Genomic DNA, 14,973 nt, shown 5'->3' with positions numbered 1-14,973 from the left:
CCACCAAGTTCTGTGAAAGATTAATTGTAAAAAGTTATGGTAAACATGTGTGCATCTGTTCTGTCTCTTGAATGCACTTTATAAATGCAGAGGCTATTGTAAATACATACATCTCCACTGAGCTATGCAGAAGCCTGATTTGTTAGTATAGGGCTATATGCTCTTGATGATAGTGACTTTGCAATTGTTGCTTTGGGGCAGGGGGGGGTCTTGAGTCTTGTTGCCCAGGGCACATGAAATTGTTAATCCGGCCCTGCTTGGTGTGATAATGTGATGTTAGTATTGCAGTGTTTCTTCTGGATTTTTTTTTTTTCAAATAATTTTTCTGCTAATGTTAGCTACCTACCGTTACCTTGAAACCATCCAGACAGTACCGTACGTACCTGAAACCGGTGATTTAACAGCACCGCTCTTTTTACACACGGGTTGACAACAAAACGCTGAGTGAACATTACCAGCTACTTAGCTAGTAGCGCACTGTAAGGTTGACGATGGCCTTATATAATATTTACACTGCTCCATTCTAGTAGATACATGGAAATGTCTGGGCAATGGAATACATTTTTTCTTTTTTATTAATATAAGCTATTTTTCAGGCAGGTACCTGTGCACTGTCAGAGTCTTCTGGGTTAAATTGGAATTACAGGTTGTTGTTACTGTCTCAAATTTTGTCAAACTTGTGTGTGTTGTATATATATATATATAATATATATATATATATATATATATATATATATTATATTATATATATATATATGAGTGTGTCAAAACCAAGGCCTGTAAAATATTTCTGTTCAAATCCTGTGTCTTCATATTTTCAGCCCTTGAAATTACTTTAGTTTTACAGCCAGAAAATCACATTATCTGGGAAGCAATATCTGGACATTAATATAATGGAAGGTATTATTCAAGTTGGAGAGAGAGAGACAGGTTATAGAGAGAGACAGGCAGCCCAAACTTTGTAGGGTGGAAGACAAACCTGTCAATATGACTGAACCATTACAAGTTTGTACAGCATGCCCTAAATTTGGAAGAAAAAAAATGTGAAAAGACTGACATTAAGGTTAGCATAAACTTTGAGCAAAATCTAAGAGGGTGCAGTTGTTTTCCTGGATTTAGTCTGATTTGACACCGAATGACCCAGCTGCATGTCATTTGGCTCAAATCCTCCCACTTCCATTGACTCAGACAAGTTAGAGAGCAAGAAAAGTCTACTTAGACAGTGATACATTTTGAAAATAAAACTTGTGTTTTGCTTAAATATCTGATCCTTCTGCTATTATAAAACACAATTTTGGCTGTTTTATAGCATTATGTCTTTTAATGTGACAAAAACACAAAAGATAGATTTTTACTATGTAATTTACGGTGGTATGAGGTGCTGGAAAAAGCTTCAAAATTGACCTTGAAAGTTCTTGAAAAGTGCTTGAATTTTACCTAGGAAAAGGTGTAAAAAAAAACCTGGAGTTAGGACCTGAGTTCTTACTATCGATCTTGTTCTCTCTTCTTGTCACACAGCATGCAGGAATGCAAAAAAACGGTAATTAGTGTGTGGTCAGCACAAATATTAGAAGCTCATATTAAAGCTGCATAAGGTTTAAGATAATTATAGCCGCTATAGATAATTTATCCTTTCGGAAACAATCCTCGTCACAAGCAAACTAGGACTTAATTTGTGATATGAAAGAACCTCGATTATGGTGACGGCATGCAAAATGTATGCAGACCCAGTCAATTTTACCTCATTGTAATCGTTAAATGTTGCCTTTTCACTCATTGTTTTCCAATTACGCTGTTTACAGATTTGTCTCCCTCACTTTGCTGCCAACACTGAGGAATGTATCACACCACCTGTGGATACAATAGAACTGACAGCGAGCAAGCATGCACCTGTTATTAAAAGAAATTGTCACTCCAGTATAAAATAATTACAGGTTTAGTTGCCTTCAGTCTTTTTTTTCCCCTTGCAGGATTCAAAACATCTCTTGCCATACCATTTGCTTGCGTAATTACACAACTCATGATTTAGCATCAGCAATTAAAACACAAGCAGCGTCAACATTTATTCACCCCACCAATCGTCTTGTTGTGGCGTCTTTGCAGATCGGAGCGCCACTGTAATTAGCAATCAGACAATCCCTGCATCTTCCTGCTGGCTACCATTGTCCCAGCCCCTGCCTATAACACACCACCATTGCCTACTAGCCATTCATTTGCAAATCCCACAGCATGTCTGTACGTGTGCGTTTCCATGTGGTCTTGTGTTTCTCATCAGTAATCATTCAGTCTATGTCAATTAGAGCCAGCATGAGAGCAAAACACAAGCAACGGAGAGTAGAGAGAGTGAGGGCTCGAGATAGAGGCAGGGGTTCTTAATATAGAGCATTTAATGAAAGTTAATGGTTGGCTTTGTGTTCGCCAAGGAGTTGGCAGGAGGGAGCTGATTGTTGTTTAGAGATGAGACCAAGCATTATGGATTCATTGTCGATTCTCATGATCAAACTTCTCTTAATGCTGGACATCAATAATGTACTGTATATCATGGTAATTTATATTACTTCACTTGGGAGCCAATTACAGCCAAGGATGAAATACAGGTCGACTTGAGTTGACGAGGTGTACTGATGAATAGCTTATCTCTTGGATTCAAACATTATCTCCAAAAAAGTGAACTTTTTCCATGATAGAAAAATCCAAAACTTAATTATTTATTCCACAGAAGCTGAAGCGCTTTAAACACTCTGTGGATGCTGTGATGGGTGTTATGGGTCTTACACCCGTGGAATTCATTCCCCTTGCAGATAACTCAAATATAATGAAAACAGTGAAATTAAAACGAAATTGAAATGAGCTTTTCTCTTGTCTGGTAGTGGCTAGTTTTTCTGACCGAATGATATATCTAAACGCCACGGATATGCACATTACACCTCTAAGAAAGTAAACTTATAAGGTATATACAAAATAAAAGACTCATATTTTTCAGTCAATGCTCCAGTTTGCTAAAAATCACAGAAGAAGGTGTGATTGGTCGCTGTGAGTCCTAAGGTTATCCGCCCATCTCATCAATGACTCACAGGTCTCACATGCAAAACTGGAGACATGAGGTTTCACACTACGGAAGTCAAATGAAACCATCATCAAGGAGCAGTGGTGGAAGAAGTATTCAGATCCTTTACTTAAATAAAAGTACTAATATCCCACTGTCAAAATACGTTGTTGCAAGTAAAAGTCCTGCATTGAAAATGTACTTAAAGTATTAAGAGTAAAAGTACTCAATGCAGAAAAAAATCTGTACATTTTAGACACTGGAAATGATCCAAACAGTTCTGTCAATCCACTAAGTGTTTAATGATCTAATAATTTCAGCTGGAGTTGTAGGCCCTTATATTGTTGAGTAGTCATAATTAATTTATATATAATATAATTTATAATAAAGCATTGTATTTTATAAACTACATCTGCTTTGTGTTCAAAAATCTTAACGTGTAAAGTAACTAGTACTAAAGCTGTCACATGAATGTAGTGGAGTGAAAAGTACAAACAAATTACAAAATTTCTCTCTGAAATGTAGCAGAGTAGAAGTAGAAAAGTGGCATTAAAAGAAAAGACTCAAGTAAAGTACAAGTACCTCAAACTTGTACTTGAGTAAATGTACATAGTTCCACCACTGTCAAGAAAAAAAAACAATAAATCTATATATATATATATATATGTATGTATATATATATATATATATATATATATATATATATATATATATATATATATATATGTGTATGTGTGTGTGTGTATATGTGTGTGTGTGTGTATATATAAAAAATATACTGTATTTATATTTTTCATTTTAAAACCCTGATTGTCCAGTGCAAATGTTAAATCAGTGCTCCTCCAGAATGTGCTGTCAGCGGCTCACCAGGGCCTCATATCATAGCATCCCAACTCCTCCCCTCAGCCCTTGAGAGGTCATTATGGTAACCATAGAGATGTGGAGGTGGTTGTCTCTGGTGATTCCTGGGAGGCTGTAATTGGTCCCGTCTTGTCCATTGCTCTGAGCTCTTAGGCATTCATCACTGCTGGGACAGCAGAGCCAGACCAGCGTACAGTTTCTGTCTGGGAGGCGAACGGTTACTCATCGTTCGAACCTGCCCACTTTAGCACGGTTTCGGAAACTGTAAGCCGAAAGAACATAGATGAAGTACTATATATGGCAGAAACACTTAGTATTCAAATATCAGTCTTATCCCTATCCCTGATCACTAAGTATTAGCACCAAGATACAACATATAAACACTCAAAACGCTTGGTAGTATTTATTGGAAACCTGGAAAAAACAACCTTGTAGGAGTATTTTTCTTCAGCAAATGTGAAAATGGCAAATGTACGATGTGGTTTTGAATTGTGTGATAATCGCTCTACACTATACATAGAAAATATATAAAGCATAAAAGTTTTGTGTTGGGTCGCTTAGCCACATTGTCCATGTAAAAAACAAAAAAAAGGCCCTTAATTATATATATTTTCCACTTTTACTGAGTTATTAATCTTTAAACAACTTCAGTCTTGATCATCCCTACTAAATATTATTAATTGTTTGTTTATAAAATGCTACTGTTTGTTTAAAAACAAAAAAACTTTATTTTCTGTATACTAAATGCTGGGGGGATTGTTGTTCACAGTCTGGGTTATGTCAATGATTACTAACAACACAGATTTTGATGGATTACATGAAACACTGCAGTGCTCCATAATACAGCAGCAATGCCCTTAGTGCAAACCAGGAAAATAGCATGCATTTGCCCTACAGGGCAAACATGATAGATTGGCTAAATCTGGTGGAAAATAGTCAGAACTATAATTTTTAAAGCCTGGGCTCTAAGTTGAAAGCCTGGTATGAAAGAATACATGAGTGTATCTTGTAATGACCGTGGAATCAAAAAATGTTTTAATGGGCATCAATGGGGACCTTTTTTTATCCTTAATCATTTGAGTGTCTGTATTTTAGCTACACAGTTTATTATAGACTTCTCTATTGGAGCTGAGGTTGAACTTTCAAAATAAGAATTAAAAAAAACTAAAATGTATGCCATATGCACCCAAAATGATCAAAAAATGTAAAAGTCGAATACGTCCCTTGTGATACATGAGAGTTAAATCATGCATGTAGCACCACTTGGGTCACTGTTTGGTATGACACTGGGAATTTACCACTAACTTGGCTGCTAGCAGGCTTTAAATATCAGGAGTTGGACTCTCGGCAGCAAACATCCCCTAGCAACACTGCAGCCGTGTTGCATTTGAAATCAAGAGCGGATAAGCTGTAATATATGCTGCGAGACAAACTGTTCATGGCTCAAATGAAAGAAATCCATATTTTACCCAAAGAAATCTGTAATTCAAATGAAAGTATTGAACTCCAAACATTGAACACAATGAGAGCCCAGTTCTGTGTGTGTGTGTGTGTGTGTGTGTGTGTGTGTGTGTGTGTGTGTGTGTGCTGCATATTTATTCATCTTCTGTAGTTTTTACTCCGCTGAAGGAAAACAAAACTTGCATGACCAATTTTTACAGTACACCTGGCGCAGCCCTCACTCTACTTTTATCTACCCTGGTTGTGCAATGGAATCTCAAACATGCTGTTGATTTCTGCAGGAAATGTGCTGTTTGTTCTTTGGAGATTAAGCTCAGACCGACAATTTCTTATTTGCTAAATGGTTCTTTTCAGCCGTGATTTCAGGACATCACTCATTCGGACAGCTAATGAATTTGTTGTATTGATTGTAATGCCCGGGAGCCCCAGCTGGGAAATATTAAGTGTCAAGTACTCATTAATTCCAGAGAGACGTTGGCAAACATCATCGACTCATTCCATTACACAAAGTCCACATGAAATTGACCTCGTGGCTCATTGCTTCTCACAGTGCTAAAGTTGAAAGTTCTGGTTTTCAGCTGGGAAAATGTAATTTTTTTTGTTATTCTGATGGCCCTATCTTTGTAGAAGGATCTCCCCTCATTTGTGTGAACTACATTTTGCCTTGATGTTTATTTTATGCCTACTTTTTTTGAAGATTATTTTTTGGGCATTTTAGGCCTTTATTATGCAGGACAACTGGCGATGTGAAAGGAGAGAAAGGGAAGGGATGACATGGCAAAGGGCCACGGGTCAGAGTTGACCCTGTGGCGCTGTGACAAGGACTGAGCCTTTGTACATGGGATGCACGCTCTACCAGGCAAGCTATCCAGGTGCCCCATTTAATGCGTATTTAAAGAAAAACTGGTAGTTTTTTAAGATGACAAATGCCTGAAGCATATCAAACTGTGTTTATTCATATGCACCTACATCAAAGGCCTCTGTGTTTTTCATAATTTCATGTGGGGTTTTCTTTCACAACTCTGCAAAATAGAGAGCTGAGGGAAGAGAGAGAAAGTAATTTGGCTTAAGAGTGGATGGCTATTTCCTTTTATGTTGTAATGTAAAGAGACCTTAATTGTACTTGAGCACTGAGATATCCCAAAACTCAGCTTTATCGTCTGGCTGAGGATTCACAAATTCTGCTTCCTGCATGAGAAAGTGCTGCTGTGTTTTAGTCTCATGTTCTCCCAGAAGAGTTTATGGACAAGCTCACAGAATAAAGCTTTTTGAAGATTTTTTTTTCTGGGGCATTTTAGGCCTTTAGTTGTATAGGACAGATGAAAACAGGGGAAAGATAGGGGAATGACATGCAGAAAAGGGCTGCAGGTCGGAGTTGAGCCGCTGCGTCGAGGAATAAGCCTCCATATATGGGTGCGCGCTCTACCAGGTGAGTTACCTCGGCACCCGGAATAAAGCTTTTTAAGCAGCAAATGTAAAGCATCCCGTGTAATTTTCAACGTGTCAGGCTTAATGCCGTACTATCCATGTCAACTGTCTTTAAATGATCATCAAAACATGTCATTAGCGCCTCTGCACTGACAACCATTTTGTCAGGGGATGTCAGAAGCATACCTCCGAACATTACACAGCTTGGTGTTTTTGGTGTGACTGTAATGCTTACTGTCACCTATGTGCGCACACACCTTTACAGTGGATCAGTGATAGACTTCACAATGTGTCTGTACACCCACAGAAGTCTTGCTTATTTAACCTTTAATGACAGCAACACAAAGGAGGGATTTTATCTTTAAGCACAATAATCACAGACAGTATTGTGTGTCAAGTATAGTATCAAATAGGGGTGTTTGTGTGATCTCAGCCTTGTTCCCTTGTTGATCGGCACTTTTCTCTTCCCTGTAGAGTAAATTATGAACGTGTTATATTATTTGTGTTACGTGAAAACAGAGTGTTTCTACATGAATGTGCAACATAGTCAAATGGCAGATGATAACATTTTAACATAATATACCCAATGGTGCATTAGTCTTGTAGTGAAGAACATGGTTCCCTGCAATGTGAAATGTTTTCAACACCTGCTGGTACAATACAACAGATTTCAACTGCATATAGAATATAATACACTTTATAGTCACATAGGGCAAATTTGTCCTGGGCATAGTGCTATAATCCATTGCTTTACAACCCAAACCTGTAACAGTCATTAGAGCGAAAAAGAGATTTCAATCTCAAGGGACTTCCTGGTTAAATAAAAATAAAAACAGAAAAACTGTTTGCTCAGTCGCCAAGATTTACTATTGGAGTTCAGCAGCGTGATAGACGTTGGAATAAACAATAACTTTAGTCTGTCTGTTTTACATGTTCACTCTAAAACCGTTTCTACTGTGCCTGGGAAGCTGGGGTGAATCAGCTAATCAATCAAGGAAAGTGCAAACAGGGAGGGGCTGGGCCATGTTAAGATGTACGAAGGTAGGTAAAATATACTGCAGGAAATTACATTATCTTAGATTTGGTGGGCTCATCCGTGTCTATATGACTGCACATAAGAAAATGATGATACCATTACTAACTCAAAAATCTTACATTATTATTTAGTAAATTATTTTGTATGATTTTGATGCTTGCTCTCAGTTTAGCTCCCCCTATACTTCCCTGGGCAGGTGGTAGGATCCAGTTATGCTGAGATAGTAAAATGCCATTAACTGGAAGAGAGCAACAGGAGGTGGCAGCAGCTTGCTGTAAGCGTCATATTTCATTAGTTTGCATTAGCTTAATTTAGTTGTATTGAGTGTCCCTGGTTACATGTTTCTCCTTTTGTTCCAGTAAAGTTGTTGTGATTAAATACCACAGTTTCTTTTTTACTTTATATCTACCTTTTGTCTTCAACATTCCATTTCAAAGTTCTTTGGTGCTGAACAACATTATCTTTCAGTGACATGGGGACACAGCGCTGCACCCACAATCAAATGTATTATTTCTTTTCATGTTCATTGTGTGTCAATGGTGGCCGGAGCATTTGTTAAGAAGACAGTGAATGAAAGTGCAAATACAGTTGTGCATTTATTGTTGAAATGAAAAATGAAAAAAAGATCTTTAATCCCTGTTTCTGCTTCCCTACCCTGACATTTAAATTTGTTTTTGATGTTGAATCATTATCTCACCATTGGGTTGTTTTATCTTTGCCTCGCTAGCACTGATAATAATGTTATGTGTCTTGGTTTAAAGAACTCCTACATGGAAGTGGTTATTGTCTGATTATGTTCAATTCTCTATATTTTCAGTTTATTTAAACATTTGAAGGGTCTAAAGTGTGTGTGTGTGTGTGTGTGTGTGTGTGTGTGTGTGTGTGTGTGTGTGTGCGCACACTTTTTGCAGGGGAGCTGTACATCGGTGGCGTGACAAAGAGCATGTACAGCAATCTGCCCAAGCTGATTGCATCCCGGGACGGGTACCAGGGCTGCCTGGCCTCCGTGGACCTGAACGGGAGACTCCCCGACCTGATCGCAGATGCCCTCCACAGGGTGGGCCAGGTGGAACGAGGCTGCGATGGTGAGTTGTAAAAAATGATGTCCATGACCTACAGACTTTAACAAGCTTTATAGTAATAGTTAAAGTAATGTGTAACCCTCCCTATCAAAAGCTTTTAGGTATATACCCATAATTACTAAAAGAAAAAGAACAAGTGTGGATAATAGAACAATCATCTCTCCAACTAATCTTAAACTAAATGCGGGAAGCAAGTAGCAATAGTTTCAAGTGTTTGTATTATCATTTAGTGTATAACCCAGCGTTCTTGCAGAAGGTCTCCTTTTCTTTCTTTTTTTACAATTTGTCATCAAGGATAGCTCAGTGTGAGAAGATGACAGATAATTATAAGGAAAACAAATCTGTGGTGGGATTGGAATCTGTTTTTCATTTAACTAATCTGTCATTTAGAGACGAAAACAACTTCTAGTATTTGATTTGCCAAACGTTTCTGACACTTATGTTCTGTTAATTGTTACTTAGAAAGGTAAACACATAATGTTAAACTCTGTCTCACAATAATATTAATAATAATTATAATTAATAATAAAATATATTTGAATGAATTTATATGGCGCTTTTCACAAACTCAAAGCCGCTTTATAGGGCAGGAAAATAATAAAACCAATGCAGAACTAAACAAAACAAAACAAGATTCAGGCACAGATGAGAAGGGAGGGGGCGTGGGGCTATGAATAGGCAGAGCTAAAGAGATGGGTCTTGAGGCGGGACTGGAAGATGGTGAGGGACTCAGAGATGCGGATCTGTTGGGGTAGGGAGTTCCAGAACCTGGGAGCTGCCCAGCTCCTGCCCAGGCTGGAGAAGGTTCTCTCCCCAAAACGGAGGTTGGACTTGTGGATGCAGAGGAGACCAGCTGAGGTGGATCTGAGGGACCGTGAGGGTTGGTAGGGGGAGAGGAGTACAAAACGACATTTTGACACACCATCTTGGTTCTCTGCTTTAAATAGCAACTCTACCTTCCTATTTATGGCCTGATTACCCACAACACTTACACAGAACCAGTGCAGTAATTTGGTACATGATTCTGTGGCTGTTATTTCCTGATTTATACCAGGAACCCCGCCCAAATTCTCTCAGCTCTGGGCAGTCTTTCCAATCTAAGACCCTGTCCTCAGTATATCCTCTCTATTGCCCCATAAAAGCTGCATGAGGGAGGTATCTCTCCTCTAATGTTATTGTCAGTGTGGCTAATCTCAGCAACACCCCGCCCTCATTGGATTTTACCTCATCAATCTTGCATTTGTTTTTGTTTTTTTTGTTACTACCATGTCTCAGCCTGCATGGCTCTTCTGTCGGTTAAATAATCCTGGGTATAACAGTGGATTTTGGCTAAATCATTTCCACTTCCACACACCCCAGCCTTTACCACCACCCCCACACCCCCCTCTTCCCCCCCGCCACCACGTCTCAGTGGCGTGCTGAGTGTCTGGGAGCAAAGACTTGATTTCCCTGAGGGCCGCACTGGCCGACTCGATGCGGCACTGATCCAGCTCCTTTTTTTCCCCCCTCGATCCTCGAACGCTGCTGCTTCTGCCAGCCTGCCTTATTACCTGCCTGCAGTTATACACCACAATTACTTTGCTCCAAACACTGTTTAAAGCTGTATTAAGCTATGATATTGACTCCGCCAGGCACCCAAAATGGATGCTAATATTAGTTAATTATGGGAGGTGTCAGGAAGCTGAGAAGGTGCAATTGACCAGTTTTGGATGACCATTTTGACAAATAATAGTAAACATAGACCTGAGGCTGTTGCGAATCCATGTATTATATAAATATACAGTATGTTACAGGAAAACATCACAACACTTTTGACTACTTATATAATTCACTATAATCTAATTCTGGTTATTATACTTTAACTTTTAGCAGCAAAGCCAAACACTGACATCAAATTAGTTAAATTACAACTTTAACATAGAAGAGGATTGATCGATCTTCTCAGTGCTTACATCCAATCTGTGATTCCTGTTTTTTCTAAAACACTAGCAAAAGTAACAAAGATGACTTTTTCAAAGTGCAGAGTTGCCCTGGATCACTGCCAGAGTCCTAACCCACCTGGTTCGGGGGTCATTGTTACCTTATGCACCAGGGGATGCTGAGTGGTCAGAGGTGGCTGCTGGTCCAGTCTTAGTAGACCTAAGGTCAGACAGAGGGCAGAACAGTGAGTGTGTTCTTGTAGCTTTCTACTGACTCAGCGGATCACAACAACAAAGAACAAGACGGGGGGGAGACCGACACAGAGAGCGTTGAAGTGCAGGTACATAAACAGTGTTGCTGATTCACTGTGCAAGAGGGGAGGAACAAAGGAAGCAAGCCCAGAAAGCAAGAAAAAATTGGAGGTATCGCAAATACGTATTGCAAATTTGTATTAGCAGCAAAATGGAAAATTTGAAGTTTCTCTGACAACTCAAAAAATGTACAGCACTAGTAAAACAATTTTTAGCCTCCTTCACAAATGCATTCCATGATGAACCGAGAGCCTGACTGTATCTTCAGAGAGCTCCATGGCAGACTTTACACTGCTAATATGTGAGCAGATGTTTCAGTCGTAGTCCAGCTGTCAGTTGTAGGTGCAGGTGACTGCAGCGAGGGAGTGGAGATGTGTGCTCACTTTAGGTTTAACAGTGACACTAGGCTCACTGGCTCCCTATGTTGTGCAGATTTCCCTCAACATTTGGAGGGAAAGTAGCAGATGGAGTTTTATGCTCCAAAAAACCCAAGGCACCTAATAACAGGTTCTCAGGCAGCCATACCGAGGAAGTGTTTGGCCAATCAATTGTTGAAAGAAGAGCAAGGAAGTGATTACATGACTTGGTTGTTATTTATGACAATGCTTAACTAGCTCCTAAAGGGACCCTTTTATTAGCGAGTAATTAATGGGGCAGTTAGGAACTACCAACAGAACAAGCTGATAGAAAGGAAATGACATTGCATTTAAGTGGACAATTTTTGGAGCACAAAGTAAAAGTTCTCATAGATTGGTGATTTTATTTATTTTTATATTTTCTGATGGTGTGTGTGTGTGTGTGTGTGTGTGTGTGTGTGTGTGGGGGGGGTTGTTTTTAATTGGGCCATTTGTAAATGGCACAGTGGGCTGTCTGTTTATCTACGCAGAAACAAATTAGTCTGGCACTGAACCATAGTTCTTTGGAAATGTTTGTTTAATTGAGATTTCAGTGAGAATCCCCACCACCAACAACATGACAGCAACCACACATACTTATTTTTAGGACTAAGCCTTGATCTCCATCCTAATCTTTCATTTAGTTTCCCCCCCATTTAATTTTGAGAACAATTATTTGAAATCAGGATTTTGTTTAGGAGAAAACTAATAAAGAGCTTGACTACTTTCAAAGGCAAACAGTTGGTAAATATGTTTTCACATCATGTCAGTTCATGTGAAAATGGTTGTTGGGTCAGTAGTATGCATAATCTGAAGTGTATATAGGATTTCATCTGAATGCCTGGCTGAAGTCCACAGAGAAATTAGAATGATGGAGTTTCTAATTGACAATTTAAATGGCTTCAGCCATTGACGATAGTGTGTGTGTGTGTGTGTGTGTGTGTGTGTGTGTGTGTGTGTGGGGGGGGGGGCAAAAGGAGACAGCATCCCCCAAAATACACACGCACACAGATATAATGGAGATGCTAAACTCGAACTGCATCAACCACCAATACTAATTTCCAAATGTGCCCCTATTCTGGCAATTACACCAGGTTTTTAACCTTGAATTAATGTCAAATTGAATCTGAATAAATTTCTAAGCAACATAAATCAAATAAGCATCATTCAGGGATGAGCAGCTATAGTATTTGGTTGCAGCCGTTGGGTCTTTTACCATAGGTATTAAAACGTTTGTTTTATTTTTGGCTTTCACACCAATGAGCAAAGCTTGAACAGCATAGATTTAAAGAGCCAGTTTACACTTGTTTAAGTCAGTCTTAAAATAATAGTCAGTTGTCAAAATAAATATTGAAGCAGGTTTTTCTTGCTGTTATCCTTCCTCCAGTGCATACTGGCCATTATGAGATCCCTTCCTAATGTAGTTTCAATGTAAGTGACAACATCCCCGGTTGTTGCTCCGGCAGTCTGAGTTAGACAAATCAATTGGATAAAAGGGATCTTTTAATGGCCAGTATGAATAGGAGGGATACTTGGCAAGAAAACCTGTTTGAATGTTCTTATAGACACAATATGTCTTTTTTATTATAAAACAGGTTGAGATGCCACAGAAATACTGTGAAAGTATCGAAATATTCAATCCACAGAGAAATGCATACAGCCCTTATTCAGGAACTGTGTATTTAAACAAGCCATCAGGACTTCTGTGCGTTTGATAACACAACGATACTTATATAGGTTAGAAAGAGCTGCTACAGTGTTGTTACAGTCTTTCGCTGAGTTTCAGACAGAGGGTGAATACAGGTACATTCAGACAGACAGTATCAGGAAAAAAAATGTAATTAGAAAAGGATTTATTGCCAACTAAATAACAATTGGATTTTCCCTTGGTTGTCATAATAAATGTATTAAACAATATGAAAAAAACTATAAATACAGAAACAAATGTGTACATATAGCTGTTTAATATTAAGAAAAAAGAGGCAGTATGGATTAGTGAAGGATGCACAAAAATGTTAAGGGATGTGCAAAAGTTTAGGATATTTAGACTGTGCGAGGACAGGTTTATAGTCCAGGATGTAGATTGTTTAAACATCTTGTTGTAGAAACCCAAAATACAAGTATGAACCTGAAAATTAGCATAATATGGGAGCTTCAAGACAGACTTAAAATATTGTAAACCTCTCCTTTAACTCGCATGGAGAGACTCTAAATACATCAGCTTACAAAGTTCATATGGCTAATTGGGTAACAAACAGTTGCCTAATTACACATCCAGCAGAAACGGAGCAGCATGAGCATCCCATTGGCATCTCCATGCCTGACAAATCTACAGTAAATCCATGTTTTACTTTCCAAGCCCTAGTTTGGCTCAACAACTGTGCAACACTTTGCACCAACCACTGTTTGCCTCCACAGTTAGCTGAAGGCTGCTGAAAGTGTTGATTCTCTGTGGGATTCACAGTACTGGTAGTAGAAAACCAGCGGGTGCTTGAATGTAAATTTATACTGTATTTCCAAACAGAGCTTACTAAGTGTTTTCAGCTCTAATTGACAAGAGACGGCCATAAATACTATAACATTTTCCTCATTAAGTTTCTTTGCATAATGTGTGGTCCTCCACATGAATGTCATATATCTCTGAATTGAAAACACTGTCCTTGTTATGCCCTCAGGACCCAGTACCACCTGTACGGAGGAGTCTTGCTACCATCAGGGGGTGTGTCTCCAGCAGTGGGAGGGCTTCACCTGCGACTGCACCATGACGTCCTATGGAGGTTCATTTTGCAACGATCGTAAGTGAATTTTTTTTTAACAACTGTCATGGTTTTGTGTGTGTGTGGCTGAAGCGAGTGTTGGTGTTGGATAGCTGGTGATAGGACTTTAGCTGCACGGGCAACTTTGCAATCTGTTGCTTAAGTGGCAGTCAGAGGCCGCTGTTCCTTAAAGGTTTAAGGAAAATGTGTTAACATATTACTGCCAACAAGTTCAATCTTAAAATCAAAACATTAGTCAACAAGGCCCCATTACCTCACTTTAGCTGGCCCACACATTACACTTCAAACGTTCTATCACTAACACATTATTCATAGTAATACCTCGGATTGCACAACTCTAGAGTTCACCGTGAGATTGGCTCCTCGGTTTCTGAGGCACCGCTCCCACATGCTGTGAGGAGAAAGGGTGATTAAAGTCCTGTGTCCCTACCATGTCGTCACCTGCTGGGTGGCTGGCAGCATGGGAGTTACATTGAAAGACTTCAAGGGTTTCAAGCTTCAAGCAATATGATAATCAAAGATTTGTTCAGATGGCTATGTTGTGCAGCATTGTAAGATTTGCATATGTAGCAGAGCTTGATAATGTACAATCAACATTCAGTACTCCGCACAGGCTTGATTTTAAACAGGGGCAGAGGCAGGGTGACAGGCTAATA

The 14,973-nt window shown here is 39.1% G+C and overlaps 1 protein-coding gene and 1 long non-coding RNA gene across 7 annotated transcripts in view; both read left to right on the top strand.

Moving 5' to 3' along the window:
• LOC116707242 (uncharacterized) overlaps nt 1-931 on the top strand; it is a 5,008-nt gene extending 4,077 nt beyond the window's left edge. Inside the window, exon 3 of the long non-coding RNA XR_004336441.1 lies at nt 848-931. This is a non-coding gene — a long non-coding RNA (uncharacterized LOC116707242). The remainder of the gene's footprint in view (nt 1-847) is intronic.
• Nucleotides 1-14,973, top strand: part of nrxn2b (neurexin 2b) — a 743,906-nt gene that overhangs the window by 417,524 nt on the left and 311,409 nt on the right. For all 6 annotated transcript variants that reach the window (XM_032544413.1, XM_032544414.1, XM_032544412.1 and 3 more), the window contains 2 exons: nt 8,744-8,917; nt 14,216-14,335. In XM_032544413.1, coding sequence (XP_032400304.1) covers nt 8,744-8,917; nt 14,216-14,335 — 294 coding nt within the window. The remainder of the gene's footprint in view (nt 1-8,743; nt 8,918-14,215; nt 14,336-14,973) is intronic.

Source organism: Etheostoma spectabile, chromosome 19 (assembly GCF_008692095.1).
Source record: "Etheostoma spectabile isolate EspeVRDwgs_2016 chromosome 19, UIUC_Espe_1.0, whole genome shotgun sequence".
NCBI lineage: Eukaryota > Metazoa > Chordata > Actinopteri > Perciformes > Percidae > Etheostoma > Etheostoma spectabile.
This window is presented reverse-complemented; position numbering and strand designations above follow the sequence as displayed.